General features: G+C 42.1%; 1 protein-coding gene across 1 annotated transcript; it reads left to right on the top strand.

Moving 5' to 3' along the window:
• The first annotated feature begins 1,158 nt into the window (after positions 1–1,158).
• epb42 (Erythrocyte Membrane Protein Band 4.2) lies at positions 1,159–21,214 on the top strand. The gene is made up of 17 exons (XM_002935541.5): positions 1,159–1,262; positions 6,025–6,213; positions 7,172–7,411; positions 7,947–8,065; positions 8,487–8,615; positions 8,694–8,856; positions 10,868–11,006; positions 11,554–11,657; positions 11,811–12,053; positions 12,312–12,602; positions 13,930–14,096; positions 18,237–18,370; positions 18,706–18,866; positions 19,076–19,345; positions 19,441–19,595; positions 19,889–20,022; positions 20,636–21,214. The coding sequence occupies exons 1-17, from the start codon at positions 1,241–1,243 to the stop codon at positions 20,805–20,807; spliced, it is 2,832 nt and encodes a 943-aa protein (XP_002935587.3). The 5' UTR covers positions 1,159–1,240; the 3' UTR covers positions 20,808–21,214.
• Positions 21,215–22,052: the final 838 nt, after the last annotated feature.

The raw sequence follows: 22,052 nt of genomic DNA, 5'->3' as shown, positions 1-22,052 counted from the left end.
TATAAGCAGGTGACATACAGGGAAAGAGAAATGTCAGCCAGCTTCTGAACCAAAATTTGTTAAAGAGCCCCACACGACACAGAAACCCCTAATATACAGTATATACCTGTCACTATAATCTGTTCCTTCAAAATGTTTAAATAAAAATCAATTTTACATGTGAAATCCAGTTGCAAAACAGTTCTTTACTCTCTGAATTTGAAATCCCAATGTTGTAATGGCAGATTCTGTTAGTGCCTATAAGAGGGGCCTGGATGAGTTCTTGAACAAGCATAGTATCCAAGGCTATTGTGATATTGATATCTACAGTTAGTATTAATGTTGGTATATATAGTTTATGTATGTGAGTGTATAGATAGGTCAGTATAGGTTTATGTGTTCTGGGTTTGAAGGGTTGAACTTGATGGACTCTGGTCTATTTTCAGCTCTATGTAACTATATGTATGGAAGGGGAGGAGGGACTAAAACATTGATATTAGAAATTGTAACAACTTCTCTACAGCTTATAGACAGCATGCAGGAAATACATAACCCACAACTCATTGCACTGTGATGTTCCTTACCTTATTGACATCATGTGTGCAAGGAATTGTGGGATTTGGTTGAAGGAGGACTACTGTTACATTTTATTTGAGTCTCAAAGTAGTCAGCCAGATCAGCAGAACAGGGGGCCAGCAAAAATGCCAGTGCCCCGGTAGGCTAGTTTCACTTGGTTCTCTGCTTCTGGATTCCATGCAGATAATGGGTCACCTGTTTGTACAGCTATGAATCTGCTTTTGTATATGGGGTAGGGGACACTCTTCTGGTGAACCATTATGACTGATGAAGACTTCAGGCAGAGAATGCTTGAAAGGTTTATTTTCAGGAATATACTGTAAATCAGCCTTATCTATATGGCATATTTTCCCTTGAAATAGATGTAAGTGGTACTGCAATACAAATAATAGAGCTCTTGATAACAAACCTGCTTAGTTCTTCACATATAATTAGTCATCTTTAGAATTCATAAGAGAGCATTTAAGAGAATCCCCTGTGACACAGTTTTTTTTCAAAACGGCACTCCCGCCAGTTTCTCGCTCGGAGGGACGCAGGCCCAAAGGGAGGACTCCTTTTTTAAAGATAACAGGGTGTGAGTAACAGATAAGGGATTCTCTGAAGGCATCATAGTTTGTCAGGGAACAAGCACAGAAGCTACTAACGGACAGGGAAGGAAGGTCATTTCACTGATCGAGTTTACAGAATGGGGATTATAAATATGCATGGTAAGTACAATATCCTGATGCATTTGAAGTTCAGTTACATGGCTGGTTATTGCCTGCACATATTTACTTCTTATAAGGGTTATATTTAGCTGGAGGGTGCGCCAGGGTGCACCAGAATGTTTTTGGCTCCATTATCTATATTAAGTAGGAACATCTAGTTAGTTGTTTTCAGCTGTTCTTGACCTACACCCCATGGCACCCTCATTATCTTTCATCTGTCATGTCACCCCCTCTGTATTTGCTCACTCACGTTCCAAGAGGCTCTAATTCCAACTACTACTATAGCCACCAACGCTCTCTCCCTACAATGCCTGCTATCCCACAGCCACAGTCCCTTCCCAGAGGCTATTATCCGACTGCTACTATAGGCACCATCTCTCCCTACTATAGCTGCTATCCCACAGCCACAGTCCCTTCCCAGAGGCTATTATCCCCCCACTGCTACTATAGGCACCATCTATCCCTACTATACCTGCTATCCCACAGCCACAGTCCCTTCCCAGAGGCTATTATCCCCCCACTGCTACTATAGGCACCATCTCTCCCTACTATACCTACTATCCCACAGCCACAGTCCCTTCCCAGAGGCTATTATCCCACTACTACTATAGGCACCATCTCTCCCTACTATACCTGCTATCTCACAGCCACAGTCCCTTCCCAGAGGCTATTATCCCCCCACTGCTAATATAGGCTTCATCTCTCCCTACTATACCTGCTATCCCACAGCCCCAGTCCCTTCCCAGAGGCTATTATCCCCCCACTGCTACTATAGGAACCATCTCTCCCTACTATACCTGCTATCCCACAGCCACAGTCCCTTCCCAGAGGCTATTATCCCCCCACTGCTACTATAGGCTTCATCTCTCCCTACTATACCTGCTATCCCACAGCCACAGTCCCTTCCCAGAGGCTATTATCCCCCCACTGCTACTATAGGAACCATCTCTCCCTACTATACCTGCTATCCCACAGCCACAGTCCCTTCCCAGAGGCTATTATCCCCCCACTGCTACTATAGGCTTCATCTCTCCCTACTATACCTGCTATCCCACAGCCACAGTCCCTTCCCAGAGGATATTATCCCCCCACTGCTACTATAGGAACCATCTCTCCCTACTATACCTACTATCCCACAGCCACAGTCCCTTCCCAGAGGCTATTATCCCACTACTACTATAGGCACCATCTCTCCCTACTATACCTGCTATCCCACAGCCAGTTCCTTCCCAGAGGCTATTATCCCACTACTACTATAGGCACCATCTCTCCCTACTATACCTGCTATCCCACAGCCACAATCTCTTCCCAGAGGCTATTATCCCACTGCTACTATAGGCACCATCTCTCCCTACTATACCTACTATCCCACAGCCACAGTCCCTTCCCAGAGGCTATTATCCCCCAACTGCTACTATAGGCACCATCTCTCCCTACTATACCTGCTATCCCAAAGCCACAGTCCCTTCCCAGAGGCTATTATCCCACTGCTACTATAGGCACCATCTCTCCCTACTATACCTGCTATCCCACAGCCGCAGTCCCTTCCCAGAGGCTATTATCCCACTGCTACTATAGGCACCATCTCTCCCTACTATACCTGCTATCCCACAGCCGCAGTCCCTTCCCAGAGGCTATTATCCCACTGCTACTATAGGCACCATCTCTCCCTACTATACCTGCTATCCCACAGCCACAGTCCCTTCCCAGAGGCTATTATTCCACTGCTACTATAGGTACCATCTCTCCCTACTATACCTGCTATCCCACAGCCACTGTCCCTTCCCAGAGGCTATTATCCCACTGCTACTATAGGCACCATCTCTCCCTACTATACCTGCTATCCCACAGCCACAGTCCCTTCCCAGAGGCTATTATCCCCCCACTGCTACTATAGGCACCATCTCTCCCTACTATACCTGCTATCCCACAGCCACAGTCCCTTCCCAGAGGCTATTATCCCCCCACTGCTACTATAGGCACCATCTCTCCCTACTATACCTGCTATCCCACAGCCACAGTCCCTTCCCAGAGGCTATTATCCCACTGCTACTATAGGTACCATCTCTCCCTACTATACCTGCTATCCCACAGCCACTGTCCCTTCCCAGAGGCTATTATCCCCCACTGCTACTATATGTACCATCTCTCCCTACTATACCTGCTATCCCACAGCCACAGTCCCTTCCCAGAGGCTATTATCCCACTGCTACTATAGGTACCATCTCTCCCTACTATACCTGCTATCCCACAGCCACTGTCCCTTCCCAGAGGCTATTATCCCCCACTGCTACTATAGGTACCATCTCTCCCTACTATACCTGCTATCCCACAGCCACAGTCCCTTCCCAGAGGCTATTATCCCAACCCCTAGAGTGTACTATTACAGGTGCTGTACCTATCACTGTGTAAATACCTAATTCATAGGGTCCCTTTCCGCAACTTTTACTAAAGGAATGGTTTCTTTAGGATATACTCCTTTGTGCCCCAGACACCACAAAAGTATCCACCCTGTTCAGCAGATGAAGGCTGAAGCGGATTTGTTACGCGCTCCAATTTATTTTATTAAAGGGAAACACCAGCTTCTTTTTCTCCAAAATTTGTTATAGGGCCCCACATAACACAGAAATCCCTAATGTACCTATCACTGTAATCTGTTCCTTCAAAAAGTAGGAATAAACACCATTTTATTTGCTGAAATCCAGCTGCAAAACAGTTCTTCTCTTTCTGCATCATTTGACAGACAGAATACAGACAGAATAAAGGAACTACATAACCCACAATGCATTGCACTATGATGTTCCTTTCCTTATTGACATCACGTGTGCAGGGGATTGTGGGATTTAGAGGATGCAGGCTAAGGGCAGGCTGAGGATAGTCAACTACTGTTTTTATTTTTTCAAATTAAAAATCATGAAAATACTGCATATTTTTTAATTGATGTATATTGCAAAGTTGTTTAAAATTATGTTTACTTTTCAAAAAGTATAAGGTGTGTTTGGGTGGAGTTCTACGTTAAAACACAAACCAGGAAAAGACACATTCTCATCAAGTTCAACCTTTATGTCTAAATTAAACCTGCTTAACTGCTAGTTCTAATCCTGAGAATCCTAAAAACCCATATAAAGGCTTTCCAATTGGCTTCAAAGGGGGAACATTAAAAAAGACTTATTTTCAGTAGCCCTATATCTTCCAATCGCTTCTTAAAACATCTTAAAGATTTAGTATATCTGCCCCTACAACCGCTACAAGGAGAAGGCCACAACTTCACAGCGCTTACTGGAAAAAACCCTTTTCATATTAAGATGGAACCTCCTTTCTTCAAATATGAATGGATGCCCTTATGTCTGCTGGAAGGACCTACTGGTGAGTAAAGCATCAGAGATTTATTGTATCATCCCCTTATCTATATTTATACATAGTTATCATATATCCACTTAAGCTCCCCTTTTCAGTGTAAACAACCCCAACTTGGCCAGTGTTTCCTCATAAATAGACTTTCAACTTCCTTAGTTCAAAGGGAACTCCACCCAAACACAACTTAAGCTTTTTGAAAAATTAACATAATTTTAAGCAACTTTGTTATATACACAATAAATATGCAGTCTTCTCATGATTTTAAATGTAATAATATGGTTTGGAACAGTTACCTAAGCCCCTGTTCTCCTGCTGATCTGGCTGACTACTTTGAGACTCAAAAATAAATGTTACAGTAGTCAACTGTCCTTCAGCCTGCATCCTCCAAATCCAACAATTCTCTGTGCACTTGATGTTAATAAGGAAAGGAACATTACAGTGCAATGCATTGTGGGTTATGTAGTTCCTGCATTCTGTCTATAAGCCATGGAGAAGTTGTTACAATTAGTAACATTAATGTTTTAGTCCCTCCTCCCCTGCCAGGATTTCAAATGATGCAGAAAGAGAAGAACTGTTTTGCAGCTGGATTTCAGCATATAAAATGGTATTTATTCCTACATTTTGAAGGAACAGACTACAATAATAGGTATATTAGGGGTTTGTGTGCTGTGTTGGGCTCTTTAACAAATTTTGGTTTTAAACCTGGAGTTCCCCTTTAAATAAAAAAACTGCATGCAGGGGATCAGGGTAAAACAAATCAGGAAAGATTTTTTCCCCCTCTAAAGGTCCCCATACACGGGCCGATAGTAGCTGCCGATATCGGTCCCTTGGACCGATTCGGCAGCTAATCGGCCCGTGTATGGGCAGAACCGAGCGGCCTGGCCGACCGATATCTGGCCTGAAATTGGCCAGATCTCGATCGCCCAGGTTAGAAAATCCAGTCAGATCAGGGACCGCATCGGGTCGTTGATGCGGTCCCTGAACCGACTGCCCCATGGCCGCAAATGTGATCCCCAGGGCCAAACGACATCGCCAAGCGAGTGGATCTTATAGTGTATGGAGACCGTAAGACCTAAGGCAAACTGAAAAGGCTTCAGATCTGGACCAGCTAATGGTAAAGCAGGTTTCACTTATACACAAATTTGAATCTGACAGATGTGTGTCAGGAAGGTTGCCTAATTCATTGCAGGAAGGTTGCCTGATTCATTTTCTTGCACTGGGACCTTTCAGTGCAGTATTTTGATTTGTAAAAGACACTTCCTTTTAATCATGATATATTGGGATATGTGGACTGCAACTGGAATACAATGTAATAGTGATCATTATATCAGAAAGGCTCATATTTTAGTGATATCATATAATATACCATATTAGTCAATCTCTTGAATCTTTTTTTGCCTTAAAGATCTGCCGTTTGTAACATGTGACCTTCAAGTGTCAAAAAACAACAAGAACCACCATACTATTGATTTGAGCAAAGAAAATCATCTTTTCCTTAGAAGAGGGCAGGAATTCACCATAACCCTGAGATTCCACAGTCCAACACGGCTCCACTATAAGCAGCTGGAAGGGATCACCCTCACTACAAAGACAGGTGAGACAAAACAGATAATAGCAAGACATTAGGGTGATTTTTGAGAGTTCAGGAGATATAGTAAAACTATGGTTGACACCTGTCCAGACAATTTTTGGAAGGGCAGGACTCTCCAAAAATTGACGAGGCAATCGGTCAATCCCTAATCACCACATCACAGCCCTGTGATGTCACCAACCCACCCCATGACATCCCCGCTTGGATTTACGCCCACTGAAAGGTGGCAACCCTAATTAAAACATTCACAATCACGTGGACGCACGGTGGCATTCACTTTCAATGGCTCACTTACTATGAGTACTGGTGCAAGCGTTGGATGAACAACCATGCCTGGCTGAGATGTGCAGGGCGACATAGTACAGACAAAACATTTTTGGGTTATAGTTCAGCACAAATAATCAGAAGTATACAGCTGCGGATTCCAGGTGTCTGTGAGCCACCCCAACAGTGACACTTGAGAAAGGGCTCTGCCGGAAACATGTAGTGTGCTGACACTGCCATTAAATTCACTGCAGTTTTCAAATGCTGCCTGGAGCTGTTTGATTCCTTTTTGCCTTTTGATCAGGGCTACATAGTGCCTTGTGTTTTCTGGGGTTCCTTTCTTGCTCCTCTTAAGTTAATTGAAAGGAAGTAGAATGCCATGTGTTGCCTCACCTGTATACAACAATGGAAGCAGATTCCAGAGATGGGTGCAACACCTTGCATCTGTTAGGGGCATTGTAGTCAAAAGCAGGGCAATTTGTGAGTGTTCTTTTGCACATTTGCGCTTCTTGCCCACCAGTAGTTCTCCCATTGCACCTTACATCCACATCAAGATAGATGCTCACAATGAGTCTCTTCTTAAAAATGTTTCTAGAATGCACCATTTTTTTGTGTCCTGTATATAAGTAATTAGCAAATAATGTACATAAACATATAAACATAAACATTTACAACAAATTACCTGTTGTTACTGTAGGACCCAACCCATCCAAGAAAAATGGAACCAAGAACAGTTTTCCAATATCCAGCCTTAGCGATAATAAATTTTGGAGTGCAAAGGTTGTTGATGCTCAGCAGGGATTATGGACACTATCCATCACCACTCCTGCAAGTGCCATCATTGGAAATTATACTCTTTCACTTAAATCTAAAAAGCCAACTTCACTTTCTCAAGATTTAGGAAGATTCATGCTTCTTTTCAACCCTTGGTGTAAAGGTAAGTGCTTCTGTGTCAGGGACTGGGCAGTAAACAGACCAAGCACACTAAAACTCTATGTATATGATAGACAAACACACAGTGCAAACCATAGTTTACACAGTCTTGTTGCTCATAAGCTGTCCTACTAAGTTTTTGCATGCATGCCATTATATTGTCTATGTTTAGTTTACATAACTAAACCTGTGACCCCATATTTGCTGCTTTATGTCCCTGTAAACATTATGATAGGACAACACATAAAATTCTCAGAACTGTGGGAACAACCTAGCTCAAAGGAAACAATGCATGATAAACAAGATCTACTTCATTAGATTTCTGACCCCACTTTGCTGCTTTATGTCCTTTTAGGGATTAGGATGGGATGCAAAATAAACAAAATGTCAGGATAGTGGGAAAAATCTAGGTCAAATGTAACAATTTGTAGTACCAGAGGTCTTACCTAGTCTATCTAGGTCTCCAGTCTTGGGTTGACTCATCTCTAACTACAAAGTTCTCTTTCTCTTTTGCTTTTTTTTTTGTTTACTACCATTAGATGATCCTGTGTTTCTACACAATGAAGGGCAGAGGCAGGAATATGTCCTCAATGAGGATGGCATCATCTATATGGGCACGGAGAGCTGCATTCAGCAACATCCCTGGCATTTTGGGCAGGTGGGATTTGCTTTCAGCATATGCATTTTTCATATTATGAGTAGTTTCGGACCACAATACCCAGACTAAGTCCCCATGAGTGCATAGACAACTCTCTTTATTCATTGGACAGTCTATCTCAGTTGCTACAACCTAGGATTATTGTTCTCCCTTGTCAATAGAACATTACAAATCTAAATCTATAATTTACAACATTGCTGACCTCACCATTGGCTTTTGTCTTCCTCTCCCAAATCCCATTGGCACCATCATTCATAAATTTACAAAGGTACTAGATTTAAAAGTCAATTTATCAGCTGACACTGATGAAAATACCTAAAAACAGGTAATTAACAAGATGACCCTCTTAAACAATAACAAAAAGTCTGGATTCATCTCCAGCATGAAAATATCATCTTAGTACATCTGTTTTATTGTGCAGTTTGAATATGAAATTGCTGATGTCTGCATCAAACTTCTGGACATGAACCCAAAATACCAGAAGGTTCCAAAGAATGAATATCTTAACAGGAATGATCCCATTTATGTGAGCAGGGTTCTTGGTGACATGGTAAGAAAGAAAGAACTTGTATGTTTGTAGTTCTGGTCTGTGTTGGAGACATTTTATAGCTGTGTCTCCAATCCGCAGATAAGTAGAAAAGATGAGGAGGACCGAGTAGCCTTCATGGTAGAGAACAGAAGACCTTCCTATGGCTTGATAAGCAGTGTTCCAATCCTACAGAAGTGGTTCCAGAATGAATTCAAAACTGTCTATGGTCACCACTGGGTGTTTGCTGCAGTGCTGTGCACAGGTAAGTCTTTAGCTGTATAGAATGCGCATACATGAGTTTCCATTGGGGTCGGAAAATAAGGGCATATTTACAGTAATTAAAGCACAATAACTCCTAGGCCTTTTTACATTCGAACAGCAAGAGGGCCATTTACTAACAGTCAGATTTTCTTTTTTTATCCGGTTTTATAACAATAAAAGTTGCCGAAAAAATATCTTGACTTCGAGATTTACTATGTGACAAAACTGCAACAATTCTGTATCCAAAATTACACCATCTAAAACTTGTCGAGCTCATGTAGAAGTCAATGGCAGATGTCCCCCCAATTGGAAGATCTGTCTATGCTAAACAACTTTAGAGGTTTGGGGATTTTTGACATTTGTCTTTGTGTGACAATACAAAAAAATTGCAGTTATCATGCGACAAGTTGAAAAAGTTTCGTTTTTTGTGACTTTTCCATGACTTCTTCACCACACATGCTTTTCCAGTTTAGATTTTTTGATGAATGTCAGGCATGTGTTATAAACATGCACCCAAATTGTAGGGAATGTCAGGTACCACTATGAGTCAGACAGTAACTAGCCTCCCCTGCGCTTCCCACTGAACCCCAACACTGGATATAGGTACAGTAACAGGCCCAGCTGAAGAATAGCAGGAGTGCTGTAAATACCTATGTATAGGAGTCTTTTACTACAGGTAGGTACGCAATAGCAGGAAACTGGATATAGAAAAAGGAAGCCAAAGGATAAACTGAAGAATAGTCAGGAAACAAGCCGTAATCAGAAGTCCAAGGATCAGATGTTCAGAAACACTCAGTGTCAATCAAAGACGATCACCTCGCACTGGAGTGTAGGCCTCGGCATCTCTTTACACTAGATGCGCATGCGTCCGAAACCGCACGAGTGCGTGCGTACGCATGCTCAAACGTGGGCTTGCGTTGGAACGTGCTCACGTGAACACTTACGCGTGTGAGTATTAACATGCAGGCACTTAATAGCGAACTTGTGAGAGCGTGATTTAACACGCATGCGCCAAGCCTTGGCCGAAGACGAACTCTGACAGGGAATGCTTTTGACAGAATTTTTTTTTATAATTCCTGAGATATAAATGGTTTCATAGTCTTTATGGAATTATCCACTTAGAGTAGGGGAAAATCTGTCAGTGACTCACAGCATGAGAGGGTTGGTTGCAGCTGGAAAAAAGTTAGGTTGAAGAATTCTGAATACATAGCTAAAAGCAAACATAAAAATAAAAACTATTTGTGAAACTGATTTAATTAAGATCTACTACGGTTAGTGGATATTTTATACAACATTTCTACAGATTTATCAGATTGTTGCTTTCAAATAGCTGACCAGGAAATGCTATATTCTGATTGGTTGTTGTGAGTTACTAGACACCCAGCAAACTTGTCACTCTTCATTACACTGCCCTGTTCAGAATATTTTCATGACTTTTTAAAGGGGAACTCCATCTAAACACAACTTTGAAGAGTAAACATAATTTCAAGCAATATACATCAATTAAAAAAATATGCAGCCTTTTAATAATTTTTAATGTAATAATATGGTTTGGAACAATTACCTAAGCCTGGTCCCCTGTTCCCCTGCTGATCTGGCTGACTACTTTGAGACTGAAAAATATAATGTAACAGTAGTAAAATGTCCTCAGCCTGCCTTCAGCCTGCATCCTCCAAATCCATCCCCTGCACACATGATGTCAATAAGGAAAGGAACATTGTAGTGCAATGCATTGGGGGTTAAGTTATTCCTGCATGCTGTTTGTAAGCTGCAAAGAAATTGTTACAATTAGTAACATCAGTGTTTTAGTCCCATCTCCCCTGCCAGGATTTCAAATGATGCAGAAAGAGAAGAACTTTTACAGCTGGATTTCAGCATATAAAAATAGTATTTATGCACTTTTTGAACAGATTACAGTTATTGGTATATTAGGTGTCTCTGTTTTAACAAATGTTGGTTTGGAAGCTAGAGTTCCCCTTTAATGAGTAGATTATATGTGATTTGTTTAAAAGTGCTCCGTTGCCTTGGAATTCCCACTCGACTCGTTACGAATTATAACTCAGCCTACGACACAAATAGGACCTTGCAAAAGGAAATCTACTACGATGAGAAAGGAGCACGCATTCACAGAGCAAGGAGTGATAGCATCTGGTAATGTGCAAAAGTGAACTACTGCTGCGGTTTAATCTTGTTTTAGATTATCTGGTTTTACTGGTGGTGGGGTTCTGAGCTAAAAAAGACTTAGGGAACGGTCATTATTCAGGGTACTATTGTGCAACCTATGGCCCAATAGTAGCTGTTGAACAAGAACTCCAAATACCCACGACATACTTCAGCAGTCAAGGTGGGCACCAGTATGCCTCACTTTCGTGTTCTAATATACCTGCAGTGTTGTGAGAGCCTTTTACATGTCTAGCATATTTCACCCTCCTGCAAGCTCAACTAATGGACTCTAATAATGAAGGTGCCTTTACTAAGAAAGCACGCTCTGGTGAGCCTAGAACTTTCATAGACAACATCCCACTTCAGCTTCACTGGGTATAAGAATGTTACGACCTGAACCTGCATTCTGCCACCCCAGTCCACCTTAGTGTTGTCTTTTATTCACCCTAGAAGTTATAATAGCTCATTCTAGTATGATACCCAGCCCATTGCCATGGGTAGACCGGTTAATGAAGCAAATATTGTTATCCTACAGGAACTTCCACGTGTGGAATGAATGTTGGATGGAAAGGAGGGATCTGTCCCCAGAATACAATGGATGGCAAGTCCTTGATGCCACAGCACAGCTGAAATCCAGTGGTAATATTTTCTGTAAAGCCTTAATAACTATATTAGTCAGTATAAAATGAGGTGGCTGTGATCTACACGTTGTATAAAACATGTTCTATGTTTATGTTTCATGAGAAGGCCATTAATAATGTGAGTTCTTCCTGCACACTATTCTATTTTTAGAGGCACTGTGTGTCAGCGGTCCAGCCCCCATGAGAGCTATTAAAGAAGGTCACGTGGATCTGAATTATAACGTAGACCTGATCTTCTCTAAGTTAGTAACAGACAACATGGTGTGGGTGCGGAACCCAAAATGTTTCAGTAAGGTGCTCTGTTGGGCCAGACATGTGGGAGACAGCATCAGCACCAAAAGTGTTGGGAGTGACATGCAAGAGGACCTTGTCCATCATTATAAATACCCAAAAGGTATGTGACTAATTTGAACCAGGTCCGAATTTCCCCCATATAAAATACAGTTGCTGACATCCTTAGCAGCCTATATCTCCAGCCACTGGTTCTCCAGTGGTTTTGGACTTGGACACCTCCTAAAATTTCCCAAAAGTTCTGCAATAAGAGCAGTGGTTGAAAGGATGGCAAATCCATACTTGAACAGTGGAGACATTAGATGTCTTTATCAAAAACTACCTTGCACTATTAATGTGTGATTGCTCTTCTCATTGACAGGTTCAGCAGAAGAAACAGAAGTGTTGAGAATTGTCACACAGACAATGCTAAAAAACCACCAGGTCAAAGACAGCAAAGAGACTTCCCTTAGTCCTGCCACAGTGTCCATATCCTCACAGAACCTCCAGATGTATGGAGAAGACATTCACTTTAAGGTGACAGTGGCCAATGTGAGTTGGGAGGAGAGGGACTTCAAGATGTTAGTGGGAGCCCAGCCTGTGCATGATCATGGCTTCACTCAAGCACAATTCTGGAAAGAAGAGTTCGCTTTTCACTTCAAACCATATGAAGGTAAAGGCAGAAAAAAAACACCAAACATAAAGTGGCCACAGGCATTGTATGTAAGGAGTCATCTAAATAGAGACATAGAGAGAGAGGTAATAGTACAAGTTTCATTACCAATGAATTTACCACAGACTTTTAATCTAGTCATTGAAACCTATAATTGAAAATCCAGTAAGAACCAAATTGCACAGATTTAGCTGTGAAACCCTAAATGTGATGATGTCACAACCAGAATTCCAGCTTTTGTCTATGTGCGCATGGGGTACCTGACAACAGATCTATTATACACATTATTGTATTTCCACCAGAGCAGTCTTTCCCCTTAGTGGGTGCAATAACCCATAGCAACCAATACGATTTTGTGATGTTCATGAGGTGACCAGCCAGTGCTTCCTGCTGATTGGTTGCTATTGGTAATAAGACCAGTAGAAAACTGTGTACCTTTCATTACAATTGCACATCAATGATACTGAATCATCGTCTTTCCAGTATAGTGGGGTCCACATGGTCATCATGAGGCACTTACACTACAGAAAAGTTGCTTTGATTGCTCCATTTTTATCAAATGTCTTAAATTTGCCATAACAGTCCCAACAAGTAGAATGAAAAAGAAATGGGGTTTACAGGATAATTGGGTGGTGAGTAGATAATGCTATAATTGGGCAGGGTCAGGTTAGATCATGGACATGGCCTACAGTATATGGCATGGCAAATATACATTCTTCCTGTTGACAAGGACATATTATATTGTTATAATATTGTTGTTATTATATATATATATATATTATATATAACATGTTCCAGGTTGCTTTACAAAAATGATTCTTCATTCGCATCATTCCTTGTCAGTGGAGCTTACAGTTCAAGTCTCACTTTCACACCAATTGTGGTCAATTTTTTAACATGCCAGTATGTTTTAGGAGCATGGAAGTTAGAGACCACCTGTGTCCATACCCACCTACCCGCATACTTATACCCAACCCACCCCCAATGTAAGCAGCACATAAACCATATGTAACAGCACATAAACTGTTAGTGACGTAATGTGACCAGGATCACGCTCACTGCATGCAAAGCCTGTTGCTGTATATTTTGTATGGTCACCCACTGAACAATTACATTATTTTGCCTTATAATTCCTTGAAAGGCATGCATAATGGTGACTAACTTTGCCTTTAGCTGAATAAAATTGCAAATGAAACATTGATGTGGCTCATAAATGATTCTTCTTCTATTGTTATATGGAGAACAGAGACCACAAAAAAAGGATCTGGGCCTTTAAATGCCACACAATTTAAGGCAATTCATAATCATTGCTATATTCTCCTTTCAGGATGTAATCTTTCCATCCATTTGGACCACTCTTCCTACGAGGCCTGCCTCCTAGACAATAACCTGCTTCGGATCACTGCTTTGGTTAAGGATCCCACTTGTGAGAATGATAATGTGGCTTTGGCAGAGCAAGATATGACCATCTGCAAGCCCTGCCTGTCTGTTCAGGTGAGAAACTGCAATCACAAAACCTGTAAGGGAAGGGAGTGAGGGTCCCTCTCTTGCTGATCTGGCTGACTACTTTAAGAAGCAAATAAAATGTAACAGTAGTCGCAAGTAGACTGTCCTCAGCCTGCATTCTCCAAATCCCACAATTCCCTGCACACATGAATTCAATAAGGGAAGGAACAGCACAGTGCATTATGGGTTATGCAGTTTCTACATGCTGTCTGTAAGCTGTGGAGAAGTTGTTACAATTTGTAACATCAATCAGGGGGCGGTGCTGCCATGAGGCGAGTTGAGACACTCGCCTCAGGCGGCAGCACCGGACAAGTTACCGGCGGAGACCAATAGCCACTCCTGGTAACTTAAAGAAATTACGATTTTTGAATCAGAATTTTGGCTGTTCTAGTGCAGAGAGCCCTATTGTGCTCTCTGCACTAGTGATGTGGCCCCCCTCTGACACAGCAAAGCTATGTGCCATGTTAGCGAGGTGAAGGCGTCACTAACTTCACTGTTTCAGGCGGCAAGGACCCCTGAGGCAGCTCTTACATCAATGTTTTAGTCCCTCCTCCCCTGCCAGGATTTCAAATGAGGCAGAAAGAGAAAAAACGTTTTGCAGCTGGATTTCAGCATATAAAATTGGTATTTATTCATACTTTTGAAGGAACAGATTACAAAGATATGTATATTAGGGGTTTCTGTGTTGTGTGGGGCTCTTTAACAAATTTTGTTCAGAAGTCAGAGTTCCCCTTCAATAGTTTACTTTTTTTCAACACACTTCCATATTGCCAAATAAATACTACTGAACGGACCTTTAACTCTGTAGGTCAAATAAGTATTTTCTCTTCTACCTAATCTCCCTCCCTCCCTCCCTATGACCTATGTAAAATGCAACGCATGTATAGTCTGCCTGCTTTTAAATTAGCTAAGTTTTAGTATTCCCAAAAGAATCACACAGAACCTCATTTACTCATTGGATGGGTGAAAAACAAGAATTAACCCTTACCAGTGCTAGAAGAAACCTTAACAAAACCTGACCTTTGGTTAAAAAAAGTTTTTACTCTACACAATATGGCCAAAAGTATCCAGATTCCTGCCCACCCAACGTGTCATTTCCAAGGTGGCCCTCTCTTTTGCTCTTTGGTGGAACATTGTTGGTGGGATTTGTTTCCATTCACGTGAGGTTGGGCCCTCATGGCAATCAGGCCTGGCACACAGTAGGGTTGCCACTTGTCTTGGTTTTTACCCGGACAGTATGATTTTTGGCTGTCGAAGTGAAAACTGCCTGCCCGGATTTTAAAATTAGGAAATCGGAAGTAGGACTTTTAAGTGAATGCTGCAGCTTTCAGCCAATCACTGATTGGCACATCATAACCCCGCCCCTTGATGTCATGATCTTGCACTGAAACATAATCTGCCCAGTTCCTTGCTCTGACTCCAGAGTCACAAATGCTGGCAACCCTAGCACGCAGTCACAGTCATTCTAATTCATTATTATTATTATTATTATTATTAACATTAATTTATAAGGTGCCAAGATATTCCGCAGCGCTGTACAACAGGTGGGTTACATACATTGGACATACAGAGTAACATATAAAGCAACCAATAACCGATACAGGAGGCAAGAGAGCCCTGCCCAAAAGAGCTTACAATCTACAAGGAGAAAGGGTTGAGACACAAGGTGTGGGAATGGGCAAGATCGGAGTTAAACAATATGAGATATGTGGCACGAGTTATTGCTTTTATCAGTACACTGAGGTTTTGTTAAACTAATTAGGGTAAGCTTCTCTAAATAAATGTGTTTGTAGAGATCTTTTGAAGGCAGAGAGATTGGTAGAAAGTCTGACAGTTTGTGGGAGCAAATTCCAGAGAAGGGGGGCAGCCCTTGCAAAGTCTTGAATGCGAGTGTGTGAGGAGGGAATGAGAGAGGAGTTGAGGAGCAGGTCAGTAAAGGAGCGTAACAAGCGGGTTGGATGGTACCTAGAGATAAGTTCAGAGATGTAGGGTGGGGCAGAGTTATGGGCTGCTTTGAATGTAAAAGTCATAAGTTTGAATTTTATCCTGGATGGTAGGGGAAGCCAATGCAGGGATTGGCAGAGTGGCACAGCAGAGGAGGAGCGGTTGGAGAGGTGTATGAGCCTGGCAGCAGTATTCATTATGGATTGGAGAGAGGGCAGTCTTTGGAGGGGAAGGCCAATTAGCAGCGATTTACAGTAGTCCAGGTGAGATATGATAAGAGAGTGAATACAAATTTTGGCAGCATCTTGGGTGATAAATGATCGTATTTTGGAAATATTTCTTAGGTGAAAATGACATGATTTGATAAGTGATTGGATATGAGGATTGAGAAGAACAGGGCAGAATCAAGGGGGGGATAACCTTGGGGGATAACCCCAAGGCACCGGGCCTGGGAAGATGGGGTGATGGTAGAGGTGTTGACAGTAATAGATACATCGGGAGCAATGTGGGTGTTGGATGGGGGAAAGAGAACCAATTCAGTCTTAGAGAGGTTTTATTTAAGGTAACGTTGGGACATCCAAGTGGAGAGGCAGGAAGAGACACGAGCTAAAAGCTCTGGGTTGAGATTAGGAGAGGAAATATAGATCTGAGTATCATCAGCACAGAGGTGGTACTGAAAGCCAAAAGAATTGATTAGTTTGCCAAGTAAGGAAGTGTAGATAAAAAATAGTAAGGGGCCCAGGACAGAGCCTTGAGGAACCCCGATGGAAAGAAGCAAGGGAGAAGACGATGCTCCATTGTAAGAGACTCTGAAGGATCGATCTGAGAGATAAGACGAAAACCAGGATAAGGCAGTGTCACGAAGGCCAAGAGAGCGGAGAGACTGGAGGAGAAAAGGGTGATCCACAGTGTCAAAATCAGCTGAGAGACCGAGAAGTATAAGTAGCGAGTAGTGGTTTTTGGCTTTAGCTGATAAGAGGTCATTAGTTAGTCAGGTTAAAGCAGTTTCGGTGGAGGATCCAGCAGGTTATTGTCAGAGAGGAATAGCGCCAGTCGGTTGTAAACTAGTTGTAAACAAGTAGTGTGGAGATGAATGGGAGCAGAGAGATAGGTCGTGGTTACTAAGATTGGAGGGGTCAAGGGAGGGTTTTTTCAGAATAGAAATTACATGCGCATGTTTCAGTTGGGAGGGAAAGATTTCAGTAGAGAGCGAGAGATTAAATAGATGAGTTAAGGCTTTGATAAGACTGGGGTTGGCATTGCATAGAAGTTTGGAAGGAATGGGATCAAGTGGGCAGGTAGTAAGGTGAGAGGAAGCCAGTGCAAGTTTTTTTAAAGAGGGAGTTAATGAGTGCAGTAGTTTTTTTTAGCTTGGAGGAGGGTGGTATTGTAGGAGACTAGAGCAGATTTGTAGTTTCAGAAATCTGATTCTGACCTGGATTTGCGCCAGCGGCGCTCAAATGGACGTGACTGTCTTTGGAGGGCTTTGGTATGAGCAGTGTGCCAGGGTTAGAGTGGTTTGGGCCTCGTTCGTTTAGTCTTGGCAGGAACAAGCTCATGAAGGGCAGTGGTGAAAACTGATTCTCTTTGGACCTTGCTTTGTCCATGGGGGGGGGGGGCGTTATTAAACTGAATGACAAGAAAGCTTTTCCCGAATTGTTGCCACAAAGTAGGAAGCACAAAATAGTCAATAATGTTATTTTACTGTAGCCTTAAGAATTGCTTTTTAATACCAAGGGACCAGGTCACAACCATAACAGCCCTAGACTATTATTCATCCTCCAACAATGGAAGCATCATGCATTTAGGCAGGTAGTGTTCTCTTGGCATTGGCAGTGGGATGAAGCAACTGGTGGTCAGTGTGGATATGAGAATTTGGAGGCAATGCGCAGAGGGACCTGTACCAAATATTGAACCGAGGTCTAAATACATCCCAGGAGTCTGCAGCTACATTGTACAGAACACTATGGGTCAGACAGGATTTGGGCTAGTCTGTAAGTAAGTTCTTAATTGCTCTTTAGAAGGAAGTTGGTGCCTGAATGATAAGCTGGTGAACTCTCCTGGACAACAGTAACATCGGAGAAGACCTCCCAGATTATGGATGTCCACTGGCAAGGGCATTCTGAATAAATTGACTCTCAAGAGCATTCATTTAGTTAAGTGATTTTGCTTCTCCCTCTTCAGGCCCCAAGAGTCAGCTTGCAGTACCAACCCATGACGGCCATGATCCATTTCACAAATCCTTCAGAAAAGACACTGTTGGAATGTGTGTTAAGAGCATCAGGGAAAGGGCTCCTGCACAGTGAGAGACAGTATCGGTAAGTAGGAAATACTTAACCTCTGCCTTTATCTCTGCCAAGGGAATATGCATGTTTCTAACTCTACATAAGCATTTGAAGCTGCAGAATGTTCCAGGGGAAGAACAAGACATTGGTGACCCCACGTTTTTAGCACCATGGGCCACGACTGGTGGCTCACAGATGTGACAATGTGGACCCCATTCTACTTGTCAGCAGGGCCAACCAGGGGATCCAAGTGACTGTTGGGCTAATAACTGTGAGCCACAGGTGGTAGAGCCTGGCTTAGTAGTTTGGAGCACCCTGATTACTAATGGTGGCCCTGTACACAATGAAAATATCTTTTTTGCTTGCAGGTGTGGGAATGTGGCACCAAGAGGAACATTGCGTTATCCAATCACATTCACCCCAACGCAGGTTGGGCCCAGGAGACTGTACGTTCAGCTAGAGTGCAGCATATTCAGAAATATAATCGGCTTTCATCAGTTTGAGGTCCTTCCAGCCAACATCCAAGAATGTCAGTAAAGTGTTATGACTCTTGTTGCTAAATGACTAATTAGCAAGTATTAGGCCAAAACTAGTATCTTCTAAATCTTCCTATACATATTTGCTATACCATATAGTATAGTCTGTATACCTATTATACACTAATTGCAAATTGTAATTGATTCTGAGATTGAAAACTGTTTAAAATGATTTCTAACGCAGTGATTTTATTTTTGGTAGGGTCCAACGAGCACTGGCAGGTATTCCAGAAGGCTTCTGAAAGCACTCGTGCCGTTGGCCATATGGATCCCGTTCTCTCACTCGACATCCAATTAGAAGAGTCGGTCTTCTATGGGCAAGATGTCACCATTAAAGTGCAATTATCCAATCACAGCAAGACCAAGAAAGACATATGCCTCATTCTGTATGCTCAGTATGTGCACAGAAATGGGAACTTCTGCCCCAACTTTTGGAAACAAGAACATACTATTTCCCTACAAGCACACGAGGGTAAGAACATACTGTACAGGTTATTTATTGTAAGTATGACTAGAACTAGAATAAATAATACACATCTAACCTTCCCTCACTATTGTTTGGTCCAGAAAAAACAGTCTTTACCTGTATTATACCCTCGGAGTATGGAGAATTCCAGTGGGAGAGCAACCTAATCAGACTCACTGGCTTAGCAAAGGATGTGACCAGCATGATCTCGGCCAGCAGGCACGTGACTTTGTACAAACCCAACCTTTGCATTCAGGTAAGCAGTGGTAGTCACATGATATAAGGGCATTGTCCCATGCATATTCAAATAACATCAAGGTAAATGCAATTCTAGCAATCTCCATGTTTTATAACCAGAATGTGATTTTTCCGTTAATGCCAGTGTCAGTGCAGTCTCCAGGGGGAGTTGCATTGAAATTGACAGTTGCGCTGGTACTTTTAGCACTCAAAAAAAAAAGTGGTTTTAGGTGCGACTGACTGCGGGGAAAAGCACATTGCATTGGTGGACATAAATGAGCCATTTTATCTTCTTGTTATTTTTATCTGTAGATGCAGACGGAGGCACTGCAATACCAACAGATCACATCCATAATCAGCATCACAAACCCAATACAGGAGACTTTAGAGGACTGTGTGCTGACAGTGTCTGGGGAAAGCCTTATATACAGGGAAAGACTATACAGGTGGGTTATTCTCCTCCCAGTCAGAGCTCTAAAATTCAACTGTCAGAATTGTTCCTTTTTAAACCTAAATGCTTGTTCTTTCAACAGGCAGTTTGGGCTTTAAATAGAACGTAAATGCCTGAGTGGATGATGGGTTGCAGAATTTACAATGCTGAAGAATTTCTGTTTTGTGGGGCTATTAAATATAATTACTGGGGAAGAGCACAAGGTGCCATTGGCTGAAAAACCCCATTTAATGCAAATGACTTCCTATATTGGAACATCCTATTCTATCAATGGGAAAACATGGTACACTAGCATAATGCAGCTATACTGGACCCAACTACCTCTTGGCCTAAACCAATTAGTAAGTGCATTGAAGTCTGTAGTACAGACAAGCTCAACAGATTAGCTTTTTGGACTAGTACTAGAAGTATGTAGGACACAACATAGGAATATGTCCCAGAGCAGTAACAATAGAAACCATTTAGCCCTTTGCTTTTATCATTATATTTGAACAAGACTGTTCCAAGCTAAATCCTGATTGGTCATTGCTATGGGTTACTATACTGCTGCAGATTTACAAATGGATGCTTGTAACAATAAAACCATGAACATCTTCTTTTGACTACAGCTGCAAAAACATTGACCCGGGCAGCACAGAGGCTTTCAAAATCCGATTTGCTCCGACGCAAACTGGGCCCCTGAAATTTCAAGTAAGATTTGACTGCAAACAGTTCTGTGATGTGAGGAGGAGCCAAGAAGTGGGGGTCCTGCCTTGTACAAATCCATTTTTAAGTGGGTAGTGTTGCCCACAGTATTGCCATATTACAGACCAGATCACTTGAAAATTCAGGAACACATCTTATAAATACTTTGAAAATAAACTGCAATCCATTCAGTCCTGCTAGCTGGATTTTTTTAGACATGTCCCTGTATTTTAAAGTGATCTGGTCACTCTATATCTAACTGCTGTTAAAGTGCTGCGCCTATACTTCATCAACTAGAAAGCTTGCCTGTGCTGTTTTTCTTTTTATAACTGCATCATTTATGTTTTTAACGTGGTTGTATATTTTATATGTGATACTTATTTCTCTGTGTGCCTACCTTTACTGCACTGCTGTACACAATGTTCTGCAAACTGGCAGCATTGCCTATGGCTAAAGCCCCGATTACCAAGAAATAAAGCAGCTTTTGATTCATTCCACAACTATATTTTTAGTATTACATTTTTTTCAATTGCAGCTTTTTTAAGTCTGGCCACCTTTTATTTCTTTTAATACCGGCCTATGGGTCAGAGGTGTAGGCAGGATGTAACATGGGGTGGGGCAATGTCACAGGGCAGGAAAATTGGTAGAGTGGGCAGGGGAAATGGCAGAGTGGGTGGGATATAGGCAAGTCTGTACTTATAAAGAGTATATAGCTGAAAGCGTCAGGGGATTTGTACGGCATTACACCAGCTGGATTAGTACTAGTTCTGGCGCTCTCCTGCTCATCTTCCGGTCATTTACACCCTACTGCCTGGTTGCTAGGGTCAGTGGCTAGCAAACTAAGAAACTGAGAGTTGCAGAACAAAATCCAAAAAAGTTTTAGAAAAACTGCAAACAAACAATCCTTACAGTAACATTGCCTACATCATGTGTAAACTTACTCCCATTTTATGATGACACAGACCATCACTTCTTAGCAGGATTATTATAGGTTACAGGATAGTGCTAACCCCAGTAATGTGACTTTATCTGGAAGCCTATTTCTTTAGATTATGGTTCACCACACCCAGACTTGTATTATCCATACACATCCTATTTACTTTGTCACAAATATCTATATGTGCATTACAATAGACAATAACCCCCCCTCCCTTGAAGGGCAGTTTCTACTTTATTACTGAAACAAAATGAATGTGTGCTCACAACCAGCCGGACACACCTACAGTGCAGTGCCACTACACAGTAAGATTTGCTTGTTTGGTGAGGTCGCCAAACGAGCAAATCTTTCCCTCGATGTGCTATGTGGGTGGGCGATAAATTGGAGTGAGTGCGACATCAATG

This window comes from Xenopus tropicalis, chromosome 10 (genome assembly GCF_000004195.4).
Source record: "Xenopus tropicalis strain Nigerian chromosome 10, UCB_Xtro_10.0, whole genome shotgun sequence".
Lineage (NCBI taxonomy): Eukaryota > Metazoa > Chordata > Amphibia > Anura > Pipidae > Xenopus > Xenopus tropicalis.
The sequence above is the reverse complement of the archived record's forward strand: the minus strand, read 5'-3'. Positions and strand labels throughout refer to the sequence as shown.